The 13601-nt window shown below is 38.1% G+C and overlaps 1 protein-coding gene across 8 annotated transcripts in view; it reads right to left on the reverse strand.

Annotated features, from left to right (window-relative positions):
• AHCYL2 (adenosylhomocysteinase like 2) overlaps window positions 1-13601 on the reverse strand; it is a 164836-nt gene that overhangs the window by 8746 nt on the left and 142489 nt on the right. For 7 of the 8 annotated variants that reach the window (XM_064574966.1, XM_064574965.1, XM_064574964.1 and 4 more), the window contains 5 exons: window positions 13226-13342; window positions 10173-10236; window positions 9604-9692; window positions 6835-6905; window positions 4419-4513 (listed from right to left, as the gene is read on the reverse strand). In XM_064574966.1, coding sequence (XP_064431036.1) covers window positions 4419-4513; window positions 6835-6905; window positions 9604-9692; window positions 10173-10236; window positions 13226-13342 — 436 coding nt within the window. The remainder of the gene's footprint in view (window positions 1-4418; window positions 4514-6834; window positions 6906-9603; window positions 9693-10172; window positions 10237-13225; window positions 13343-13601) is intronic. The other variant, XM_064574967.1, reaches the window with a different exon arrangement.

The following is a 13601-nucleotide window of genomic DNA, read 5'->3' on the forward strand; positions in this document are numbered from 1 at the left end:
CAAGCAATCTTGGTGATTGGGAGTAAAAAGGTGACACCATGATAAAAGGAGTCTTCTGTCTTAGGAAGTCTTCCCTGGGAGAAAAAGATATGGTGGAATCAAAGAAGGGACACTTCTTATGAACATCATAAAATGATCAATGCTTTGTTGAGGCAGTGTGCTGGAACACTGGAATGGTTGTGCTGCTAGCAAAAGACCTGAGGTCAGTTAAAACAGGGTTTGAAGAGGAACTAAGTCACATTATCTCTAGCACTGTCCAGGCAGCTCCCATAACCTAGTAAGTTTATCGGACAGTTACACTTCTTGAGAGAAGGATTTCCTATGACCAGCACAGTTTTGTAAGAATTTCTCTTAAAGGGGGTGCCTGGGTTGGCTCAGTCAGTTAAGCACCCGATGCTTGATTTTGGCTCAGGTCATGATCTCAGGGTCACGAGATCCAGCCCTGAGTCCAGCTCCACACGGAGTCTGCTTGAGATTCTTTCTCCCTCTCCCTCTCCCTCTGCCCCTCCCCCTGCACATGTATTCTCTCTCTCTCGAATAAATAAATAAATCTTAAAAAAATTCTCTTAAAAACATCCCAATGTCTTTTCTGTTGATTTATAATCACTAAGCAATCTACCAGGAAAAAGGTTCCTTATTGTGACTGTGTTCCCAAACAAGGGGTACATCTCACTGTAAATAATTAGCTTGCACAAACTGGTATTATATGATTTTGGATAGTGCATATCAATTTTTTTCAGGGAGAACAACTGTGGTTCTAGTCCTGCAAAGTGCAGAGTCAATAGCAAGTCCCAGGTTCTAATTCTTTTGCTGGCAAAAACTTTTAAAGTATGTATACATAATGGTTTAGCCACTTGAATTGTGAAGCTTACAATCACACTGGCCATCTATGTGATGCATATGGGTAGGCAGGTCTGTTTTCAAGAGAAAAGGAAACATGTGAAAGAAAGACATGGCCAAAAGGCAGCTAAGAGCACAATCCCTATCACAGGTTCCCTAAGTAGTAATAGCATTAATATCTCTCAGAAAAAACTGCAGTTTTCTAAATGACCAACTCTTTTGACGAGATACTCCTTTCTAGAAATGCAGCAGTCAACATCTCAAGGTTAGGTAAAACTATAAATTCCCACACACCAAAAAAAACTACAAAAAGCTAAAAACGCTTACATTTTTGGTTGCTAAAAATATCTGGAAAAATTTACTGAATCATTCACTTTCATCGTTTCACTGAGATAACTTATAGAGACTTTCTTCTTTTTCACTCTCTACATCCAAGCCATCTGGCAAATCCCAATTGCCCTACCTTCACAATACATCACCTCCACTGCTTACCCACGTCATCTGAGCTACCACCTTCTATCACTGGAAATACTGAGAGAGCCTCCTATTATGCCCCCTATCACTACTCAAGCTCCAGAAATGATTTCTTTATTCCACAGCCAGAGTAATCTGTTAAAACAAATCAGATTTTATCAGTCACCTGGTCTAAACTTTCCCATTGGAATGGCTTCCTCTTTTTTTAAGTAATCTCTATGCCCAACGTGGGGCTTGAACTCAGGACTGAGATCAAGAATTGCGTGCTCTGGGGCGCCTGGGTGGCTCAGATGGTTAAGCGTCTGCCTTCGGCTTGGGTCATGATCCCAGGGTCCTGGGATCGAGCCCCACGTCTGGCTCCTGGCTCAGCGGGGAGCCTGCTTCTCCCTCTGCTTCTCCCCCTGCTCGTGCTCTCTCTCTTTCTCTGTATCTCTGTGTCTTGAATGAATAAATAAAATCTTTAAAAAAAAAAAAAAGAAAGAAAAAAAAAGAGTTGTGTGCTCTACTGACTGAGCCAGCCAGGCGCCCATGGAATGGCTTCCAACAGCTTTCCTTATAACCAGAATAAAATCCGAAGTCCTCATTGTGGCCTACAAACACCTACATAACCCACTACCCTCCTTTAGCTGCCTCTTATTCTCATCCCTGTGACCATTCTGTTCTTGCCACAATGGCCTCTTTTCTGTTCCTCAAACATCAAGCACTTTTCTACCTTAGCGTCTTTTACACACCATTCTCTCTGAATAGAATGCTCGGATGGCTTATTCCTTCAACTCATTTTGTTCAAATGTTATCTCCTCAAAGAGACCTTCCTTGATCACCTTAACTAAAATATCATTCTCAATGTCCCCACCTTGCTGTTTTTCTTCAATACTAGGCACTAACTGATGAAACTATTTGTTTATTGTCTGTGTCCTGCACTAGAATATAAGTGCCACAAGAGCAGGGATGTTCTTCACTATTTCTTCAGCCAATAAATACTCAGCACAGAACAGACCAATCATCAATACAAATTAAATAGTGAATGAACATTCTGGTTTCAGTTATTAGTTGAGTTTGCTATTTCCTTAAATTTCATTTTCTATGTCCTGTGACACTATCACCAAAGGTTGAGTAACTTAACTTTTCGGAAGCCCTTCTGAGCCTCTCCCTTTCTGGATCATTTAGTTTAGTCATATACCTTGTGCAAAGAAGAGCACAAAGAGCGCCTTGGCTAGTGCTGGTGCCAGATATAGGGAGCTCCCTAGCAATACCTGCAAAACTAGGTCTAGTACCAACACAGCAGCCAGGGTGATCCTTTTCCTTTTAAAATAAAAGTCATCCTTTTAAAATTGAAGTCAGATTATTACAAATCTGGCAATGGCACCCTATTTCTCTCAGACTATAATCAGGAGTTCTTACAATGGCCTATGAGACCCCAGAAGATCTGGCTCATTCCTTCTTTGACCTTATTTTCCACTCTTCCCTGACCCATGTTCATTCTGCTCCAACCACACTGGCCTCATTGCTGATCCTCAAACAGACTAGGTACACTCCTGCCTTAGGGCATTTGCTCTGACTGTTCACAAAATGTTTTTCACCTAAAAATCCACATGGCTACTCAAGCTCCTCTAAAATATAAGCTCTTTGAGGGCAGGAATCTTTGCCTGTTTTGTTCACTGACTCCAAGCATCTACAACAGCACTTGGCATATAGCAATCACACAATAAATATTTATGATTGAAGGTAGAGGAGTCTCCTAGCCTTTATCCTGAGAGATTACTTATGTCTGGATTGCTTTAGAGGACCGATTACCATCACAATTCAAAGCTTACCTAGAAATCATGAGGAGGTAATAGTACAATGTACAGGAAAACAAAACAAAACAAAAACTGGACTGGAAGTAAAAAAAACCTTAATTTTGTGCTCCAATTTCATTTTTGAATCAATGTATATGACTGAACACTGGACTTAAGTTCTTGGTTTTCCAATTGAAAATCGGGAATAAGAATAATGCCTTGTGGGATCGTCAAGAGGATGAAATGAGATAAAGTAAAAATATAAAAATTACACAATTACATTTGGAATTGTTTTTATTTAAGAGCTGAAGGGTTTAGGAGAGAAAATTCCTTCCCCCTTCCCTTACTCAGAAGATTTCTCTTTAGATATCAGAGCATGACTATTTCCCTTAAGCTTTTCCCATTTGGGGGCTCTCTAAGCAGATTAATTTGGAAAAGGACAATCATGTGCTAGACAGTTTTAGAAATATTAATATCTTTGACTATTTAGTAAAAGGGCAGTATGGCACATAAGTGAAACTTAACCAAAAAAAAAAAAAAAAAAACAAACCAAACCATTCGGTATTTAAATTTCAATACTGAAAAAAAGAAATTATTCATTAGAAGGAAAATAATCTGATAAGACAAAAGTAATGGAGCATGCCACTCAGAAAGCTCAGGGGTAGAAGTAGGCTTTGCTAGGTTGTTTTCCCAGCTATTTTTAATAACAGAAGAATAGAGCACAGTTAAAAAGAGAAACCATTTAAAATAGATATTATCCAACAGACTCTCAATATATCAACTGATCCTTACCTGGCAATGCTGAAGCTCAATCAGAGCAGCCCTCAGGGCAGATGAAAGCATGCTTTGCTTGAGCCATTTACCCAGAGAGAAATACAGTTGTGCCAGAAAAATGCCATAAAAATTTAAAACCAGAGTGAAAGTCAAACTGAGAGATACTTTGGTAAGTCTGAAAAGAAATAAATAATACTTCTATTAACTATTACTTGGGCGATGTAGTAGGACCAAGTGTTATGTTGGATTGGATAATTTTAGGGTGAATATATAATCAAATCAGAGAACCAAAGCAATAGATAAAATGGCTTATAGTGTAAGTAGGTATCAAGCTTGAGTGGAAGAAAATCATCATTTGAAATGATTGAGATGAAGAAGCTTTATGGTATCCATAAGCACAGATCATAGGGCTAGTAAGTGAACAGACTGTGGACAGTTCTGCTAGGACACTCCTGTTTAGGATGGCTGGTGACTCTTCTCTTTCCTCTTCCAGTTTATATTTCTTGGGAAGGAGAGAAAAAAAGCCCCCAATAATGAGTTACTTAATCTTACCACGTCAATCTCTGTGTTGGAATGTCCCATGTTACAAACGATGCAGCTATTCTTCATACGGTCCAAGTGCTCTCTGGTTACCACATTCTTGTTACCTTAAAAATAGAGGAGATATCCACATGAAAAGAAATGAAGTTGGACCCCTACTTCACACCATATGTGAAATTTAACTTGTCCTAAATGTAAGAGCTAAAGCTATAAAACTCTTAGGAGAACATAGGAATAAATCTTTGTGTTCTTGGGTTAGGCAATGGTTTCTTAGATATAACACCTAAAGTACAAGCAACCAAAGAAAAAATAAACTTGTGCTGCAAATGATATAATCAAGAAAGTGAAAAGACGGGCGCCTGGGTGGCTCAGATGGTTAAGCGTCTGCCTTCGGCTCAGGTCATGATCCCAGGGTCCTGGGATCGAGTCCCGCATCGGCCTCCCGGCTCAGCGGGGAGCCTGCTTCTCCCTCTGACCCTCTCCCCTCTCATGCTGTTTCTCGCTCACTCGCTCTCTAAAAAATAAATAAAATCTTTAAAAAAAAAAAAAAGAAAATGAAAAGACAACCCACGAATGGGACAAAATATTTGCAAATCATATAACTGATAAGGGACTTGTATCCAAAATTTATAAAGAACTCTTACAACTCAATAATAAAAAGGCAAATAATCCAATTTAAAAATGAGCAAAGGATCTGAATAGACATTTCTCAAAACAAGAAGTACAAAAGATGTGTCAATATGTACATGAAAAGATGTTCAATATTATTAGTCATTAGGGAAATGCAAATCAAAACCACAATGAGGAGTGTACTGGCTCAATTGGTGGAGTGTGTGACTCTTGATCTTGGGGTTGTGAGTTTGAGCCCCATATTGGGTGCAGAGATTATTTGGATAAAAATCTTGAAAAAACAAAACCACAGTGAAACACCATTTCACACCTACTAGGACAGCTATACTAAACAACAGACAATAACAAGTGTTGGCAAGGATGTGGAAAAATTGTAACCCCTATACATTCTTGGTGGGATTGTAAAATGGTGCCATCTATTTGGAAAAGCTTGGCAATTCCTCAAAATATTAAAAGTAGAGTTATCATCATATGATCCAGCAATTCCTAGGAATATATAGGTAGGTAAATATTCACGATGATGGAAAACATGTTTGCAGAAAAACACTGTACACAACGTTCATAGCAACATTATTCAAAATAGACAAAAAGTGAAAACAACCCAAGTGTCTACCAACCAATGAACTGATAAACAAAATGTGGTATTATCCTTAAAATGAAATATAATTCAGCAGTAAAAAGGAATGAAATATCAACACATACTACCATATGGATGAACCTTGAAAACACTATGCTAAGTGAAAAAAGCCAGTCACAAAAGACCACATACTGTAGGAGCCCATTGATATGAAATAGGCAAATCTATAGAAACAGAGAAATTAATGGTTGCATAGGGCTGGAGTAAAGGTAGAGTGAAAGAATGAGGACTAACTGCTAATGGTATGGGATTTCTTTTTTGGGGTGATGAAGTTTCTGGAATCAGACATTGTACAACTTCACTAAAAACCACTGAACTATATACTTTAAAAGGGTAAATTTTATGGTATGTGAATTATATCTCAATAAAAAAAATTAGATTGTGGTGATGGTTGTATGATCCTGTGGATTTGCTAGAAAATACTGAAAGGTACACTTAAAATGAGTGAAATGTATGGTTTGTGAATCACATCTCAATAAAGCTATAAAAAAAAGACATAAGGGGGTTGATGTGAAGCAAGAACAGTTTCTTATGGTCCCTCTTCTCTGTCCCCATCTCACCCTGTGGCTACAAATATATTTTTACTCTTAAATATTCTGATCTTCCCCCTCTAAAATATAATTACAAATAAAAACCAGTGTTCTAGCAGTTTATGGTCCCACCATAAAGACAAAGTATCTCAGTCCAAGGAAACTAGCCATTTCTGCATATTCCCCTCTAAAACTCCAATCTACCTCTTTGGGAATTAATACAACTGCCTTTCCCACTTTCTCTAACTATGAATTTTGCTCTAGGCCTGCTTTAATTACAGAGACTAGAGAGAAATATACTTTACTTTTGGAAGTAAAATAAAAAACCAAATGTACAAGTATAAGGTCTGGTTTCCCAAATAAAACTTATCTCTAGTCATCTCTTTGGTAGTTGACATGGATGGAGATACAGAACAGTTAAAGAAACTTTCCTCTAGGGATGACCTAGATGGTATATACTTTTGGTCAGAGTTCTAAAGAGGTGGGAAGAGCATGAAAGATTGACTGGTTTTGTAGACCTCTGTGTCTGGCTTTTCGAGTTTGGTTTTATTCAGAACATTTCCAGTCATTTTTCACTTTTTCCATGAAAGCATTCCCAAGTGCCACTCCATTGTACATGTCAAAATCATACCTGTACAGGTAATAACAATATCCACTTGCCGGATGACCTCATTTAATTTCACCAGTCGAAATCCGTCCATACTGTAAAAATAAAGCATGATCAATTAACCTGATAATAGGCAATTGGGAGCCTTTTGCTACAGAACCTCAAAAGCTATTACCAAGTTCCTTCAGTACCTACACTGTCACTTCTTGATATAGCTAGATTATTCTTAGCAGTGAAAAATTCAAACCATCTCCTCAGTTCATACAGGACAGAAATAAAGGGTTTTTTTTTTTTGCATCTCTGCAACTTAATTCTTCCTGAAAATAGAGAGCCAGGGGTTACCATGAGATTTCCAAACAGAGTTTCTAGAAAGTGCAATTTAGCCCCTGAATCTTACCCCATTGAAACTACTCTCCCCGAAATCATCAACAATCTTCTGGATACCAAAAAACCCCACAAAAAACAAAAACAGACTCTTACATCATTTAATTTCCTACATTAAACATTATTTACCTTCTTAAAACTATACTCCTTGGAGCCCATGACACTGTTCTCGCCTGGTTTTCCTCCTACTTTTCTGATTGTTCCTTTTCAATCTTACTCAATCTTTAAATGTTGGTACTCTGTAGAGTTCTGCCCTGACTCTCTTCTTTATTCTTTCAGAATTTATCCACATACCCTTCCCTTGGCTGCAAATGACTCTTCTTAGTGGCTGATCTGCACAAATGTATCTTTAGGTTAGACTCTCTGAAGCTGCAGAGCCTTGGATCAAATTGTCTATTGGATAGCTTCTCCCGGATGTCCCATAAGAATCTCAAATTTATTGGGTTTGAAAAAAAACTCATTATCTTCTCTATACTCCTAAAATCTATTTCCTCTTTCATAATTTCTATTTTGATCAATAGCATTACTGTTCACCCAACTGTATGAGCCAGATAAACTAGAATGTCCTAGCCTACTCCCTCTCCCTAACTGAAGTTGTCACCAAATCCGGTTGTTTTCCTTAATTCTTTAAAATCTCTTGAATCGGTCCCCTCCTCTCCAGATGTGCTGGTCTTGTGTATGTTCAGGTCTTATTACCTCTTGCCTGGATTCCTACAGTAGCCCCTGGCCCAATCTCATCATCTCTAGGTTTATGTCTAATTTACTTTGCAGAGTAATTTCCCTACATGCAATTTAGATCATGTCACTTCCTTGCTTAAAATACTTCAGTGAGATTGCCTGTTTTCAGGGTAAGACCTAAATATTTATGCAGATATATGATTATATCCACATAATGACTCCTACCTTAGCTATTACCATTCCCCCAAATTTATCCTCTCTGCCAGCTACACTAAAGTATTTCCATCTTCTTAAATGTGCCATGCTCTCTCCTTCCTCAGTGACTACCCTCCTTGTGACATGTTCCTTTTACCTGGAACTTACTTCCAAACTAAGAAATGACTTAACACATGTTTCAGGACTCAGCCCTATTGACATCTCTTCCTACCCTGCGTCTTTGCTCTTTAGTTGGATGTTTCTCCTTTGGCTCCTACAGAAGCATGTACCGTTTACCCCCATCATAGCACTATTCCACTCACAGTGGGACCTTGCCTCATTCATATATTCATCTTATTCATCCTAAGCACAGAGCACAGTACCTATTATACAGTAAGTGATCAGTTCATGTCTATAAGTTAATTTGAATCAGTGTCTCAATCAGTATTAAAACATGTTAATGAACCCTGACTCAGAGAAAGCCAACAGCTCTATTGGGGAAATTTGTGGTTTATGGCTGGAATGTGTGAGGAGTAGAAAGCAGGGGAAAATGGGTATAACAAAATCTTTATGCCATGCCTTACTCTAACCTGAGGGTTAATGGTAAAGAATGGGTGGGTTATGGAGGCTACAGACATCAGAACTCTGCAAAAGTTTTCAGGAACAGTGGTATTTCCATCCTACTAAGGATGGCAAGAGGCAATATTAATAATATCTACCATTTAGTGAGCATTTATTTTGTGACAACAGTTCTATACTTTATAGAATTACATATTTATTATATAATGTATAATCATATGTAATACTTATGTAATTCTTTTACTGAACTTTTGCAACTCTTTGAGGTAGTCATCATTAGCCACATTTTATGGATGAGACAGGAACTATTTTTTAACCTTTCATTTTGAAATAATTTCAAACTTAAGAATTACAAAAATAGTACAAACTCCCCTATACCCTTCACTCAGAGACAGCAGATTTTATCTGGATTTGCCTGATGTTTCCTCCTGATGAGATTCAGGTTATACATTTAGGGGGAGAATATCACATAAGTGTTCTTTTCAGTGCATCACATCAGAGAGGATCTGATGCCAACTTATTTCTTTTTTGATCATTGTTTTCAAAGGGAGAAGGGTTGGGGTGCCTGGATGGCTCAGCTGGTGGAGCATGCAACTCTTGATCTTGGGGTCGTGAGCTCAAGCCTCATGCTGGGTGTAGAGCTTACTTTAAAAAAAAAAAAAGGAGGATTATATATGGAGAAGGTAAGGAGCTACTTGTTCTTTGGCTCAAGTCATCCCTTCTTATTATTTCCACAGGGATTAAAAATTTTAGCTTCTCTGATAGTCTCTGCTTTCTCAGAGCAGAGCTACTTGATCTTTGAAAGAGGGGAGCTTACAGTTAATAGCAGCATCTCTCAGGGTCTGGGCCCCTCTAAGATAAAATTTGGCATTAACCAGGCCATTCTTTGGCAGCAGTTACAAGATCCCAATAGATGGTGGCATAGAGGAAAAAGCAAGTCTCCTTTTGCATGCTTACCAGGCTTGAAGAGCACAGATGGGGTCGATCTCAGTTACATACACAATAGAGCCCATAGCTTTTAAAGCAGCACAGCACCCCTTCCCCACCTTAAGAGGGGAGAAAGTACACATAATAAGGAAAGTCAGTGAGAAAACAACATCTCAAAGCTTCTGGTAAACTGTACCCTTTTCCGCCCCCAAAAGGAATTTCACTGAATAGATTCATGCTTAGGGAAAAACAAGAAAAAACAAATAAATGAATGCAGTTCATAAACAAACTCCTAACCCCTGTTTAGCACATGCATGTACATAAGAACACCCACACTCACGATTTATAATCAAAACACAAGCTAAGAGAACATCACAAACAGTGCACTGGAATAAATCAGAAAATCAACTTGAGAAACAATGGCAAAAATGCAAAGGGAAAAAGAAAGATTGTACTTTAACCAGAGGGCCTCTAAAGTTAGTTTTTTCCCATCTAGAGTGCTGAGTGAATGTATTCTCACATCCATTAAATAAAAGAATCTGGTATATTTCACCAAAATCACATTTTATACACCCAGTAAGTGAAAGGTTATGCTTTACCTCTCCATAGCCACAGACCACCACCTGCTTTCCACCAAACATCATGTCTGTTGTCCTTTTAAGTCTAGAGGAACAAAAACCATTAAATCAGAAAAATCTTCTCTTGTTTCTCCTTTAAGATTAGATTGGGTCCCTTTGTTTTATATTTGTTTGTTTGTTCCATTCTGAAAGAAAGCCTGGTTTCTATGCTACCTAATGACTGGAAAGAAAGGTTGAATATATGTACTTTCTAACTCTATGCTATCCGATCAATTCCAGCTATAGGAGAGGGTTTTTTTTTTCTTTTTTCCTCTTGTTTTGGGAGTGGTGCAGAAGGGAAGAAGCTGTAGACTGTAAAGTACTCTTAAATAAAAAGCAATATACATTTATTATATAATTTTTGGAAATAAAAGATGGAAGAAAATAAAAACATTTTTTATTTAGAAGACAAAGCTCTAGCTTAGTGGAAACATTATTCTAGCTTACCGAATGAGACAGAAACATAGAAGATAACCCTGATAAATGAGTGCTACGTTTAGCAGCGTCAAAAGGGCCAACAGGTCCCTCATTAATTCCATGCAGAGGGTAATGGGCAGCTAGAGGGAGAAGAGTTCAGAAATGCACCAATACTGACTGCATGAGAGAGTGAGCTTTCTGGGGCTGATTCCTTCTCAGACATGCTCTACTTTTTTGCCTCTGATTCTCTATGAAGCTAGAATAAATGTCCTTATTGTTTTTAGAGTCTCTTGGAAGAACTTGTAGGAGTAGGTTCTGGTTTCTCTTTGGTTTTGGCCAGTGTCCCTTCTCTAGGAATCCCTTACAAGGCAGAAAAAAGTTTTCAACTAAAACTAGCCTATTCTGAGATAGACAGTTCCTACAAATATTGGCGACTCTTTTTTTTTTTTTTTTAAGATTTTATTATTTATTTATTCGGGAGAGAGACAGTGTGTGTGAGAGAGAGAGATCCTGAGCAGGGGGCAGAGGGAGAGGGAGAAGCAGACTCCCCACTGAGCAGGAGCCCGATGTGGGGACTCGATCCCAAGACCCTGGGATCCTGACCTGAGACAAAGGCAGACACTTAACCATCTGAGCCACCCAGGCACCCATGTGACTCTTTCTATTCACTTATCTGTTTACCTCTCCTGTTGAAAACAGTCTATAAAAGAGGAATCTTGTCTTTTTAATGATTTGACAACTCCTAAATGGGAACTAGTACAACTCCATGAGCCCCAGTGAAACTCAATAAATATCAAATCTTATTCAGCCATTAAAAAGAATGGAATCTTGCCATTTCAACGACATGGATGGAGCTGAAGAGCATAATGCTAAGTGAAATAAGCCAGTCGGGAAAAAAGCAAATACCATATGATCTCACTCATATGTGGAATTTAAGAAACAAAACAAATGAGCACAGGAAAAAAAGAGAGAGAGGGAGAGAGAGAGAGATGTCTAGAAACAGACTTTCTTTCTTTTCTAAAGAAACAGACTTGTAACTACAGAGAACAAATTGATAAGTTACCAGAGGGAAGGTGGGTGGGAAGATGGGTGAAATAAGTGATAAGAATTAAGGAATGCACTTATGATGAACACCAAGTGATGTATGGAACTGCTGATCACTATACTGTCCACCTGAAACTAATGTAACAGTGTATGTTAACATAAATACATAAATTTTTAAAAATATATCAATTAAGTGCAGAGGCATTTCTTGTTGAGTGAAGAGAGTAAGTCTGGCTGGGCTATTATCATACTCAAAAGTCATGGTTTAGGAGAATGGTCCTGGAATGGTTATCACAGCAAAGAAAATCAATAAATTTTATTTATGAGCTTCCTTTGCTTTACTCTTGAGCTTTTCTGCCTCTCTTCCCCAAGAGATATCAGGTGCAAAGCTATTCATCAAAGCTATTCACATAAGCTATAACACTTTTATGTAGCCAAAACAAGACACAGTCTATAAACAGACTGATGGATTGAGAATTCATTTAAATGTCCAATCTATCTGATAATACTATTGACTCTATAGAAATAATAATTACCAACAAACTGAATTTGCATTGAATACTTGCCCCCCTCCAAAAAGATTTTAAAGCAAGCAAAAAGCTTCCCCCCTAAGATAGAATTCAATCCAGAACTTAGTGTTCAGGGTTCTAGAAAGAAGGGCAAGGGAACTAATGTTGAACACCAGGTTCTTACCTTATCTCATTTAATCCTCCCAATAACTCTATGATGTAGGTCTTATTGTCACCATTTTAGAGATGAGGGAATAGGCACAGAGAGGTTAAATAACTATTCCAAGACCTAAGTGATAGAGCCAACAATCAAACCAAGCCAGGCCTTCTGGCTCTAACACCTGTGGTGCTGTAAACTGCCTACGGTCCAGACTGGTTAGTAATGTGGCCCACAGGCCCTTTTGTAGCTTTTCCATTAACCTAAACATGATGGAAACCATTTGGCTTGGCAATATTCTAAACCAACTTAATGGTTTGACATAGGGAATTACTGAGTCTTCTGAACAAGGATGAAGGAATATCTGGACGCAAGTGTAGAAACAGAAACTGGGCATTAGAAGAACACAGCATTTGGTATATACCTAAGTAGATTTTGTCAGACTTGTAGTCATTACATATTTAAAAAACTAGAAATGCCTCTGGGATTGGCTCTTTGCTCACCACAACTTTCCAGACGGCCAGAGAATTATATGCTGGTTGGAATTTAAAAACTGGTAACATGACCTAGAATAGGAACACCAGGAACCTTTTCCCAAATCAACAAAGATTCTTAGCTATTTATGACTTTAGTTACTGACTTGCAGGCCTGATAGGGTCACAAAGTAAAAACTTTGCCACCAATAGACAGAGGCTAGTCTGATTTTTTTTTTTTTTTTAAAGTAAAATAGATGTGCTTTCATAGTATCCGGATAGCAACAGTAGATCTGGGTTATAAAATATTTAGTATGATGGTAGTGATAGATCAAGAGGTGCTTACATGAATCATTTCCGGAAATAACCAAAGCCAAAAAATTCAGAACCTCAATTCAACAACTCAAGTTCATTCCAAAGATAATAAAACATTACCCATCTAGAATTGATTCACGGCAACAGTAGAGGTTGTCAAATTTCTGTTTGGTGACCGAGTCATTAACGTTCATGGCTGGAACACACAGCTTCCCAGCCTTGGATAGCTGGTACAGCCTGAGGATGAGGGAAATCAAGAAGAACACAAAACAATGAGATACTGCAATCTACTGTCAGTTTCATAACAAATTACAGAAATATGTTCATTGGGTAGACATGAGAGCATGAGACACACTAATTTCATCCCATTAGGTATATATAGAGAAATAAAGGCTACCTTTCTGAAGTCTGTATCCAGTTTAGAAATAAAAATCTTAGTTACAAGGCATGTGGGGAAAAATCTTTGACCCACCTCTAAATTTTAAGGATTAAAATG

The sequence above is a fragment of the Mirounga angustirostris genome, unplaced genomic scaffold, assembly GCF_029215605.1.
Source record: "Mirounga angustirostris isolate CCGP_5_RB_7025 unplaced genomic scaffold, mMirAng1.0.hap1 SCAF_12, whole genome shotgun sequence".
Classification (NCBI taxonomy): domain Eukaryota; kingdom Metazoa; phylum Chordata; class Mammalia; order Carnivora; family Phocidae; genus Mirounga; species Mirounga angustirostris.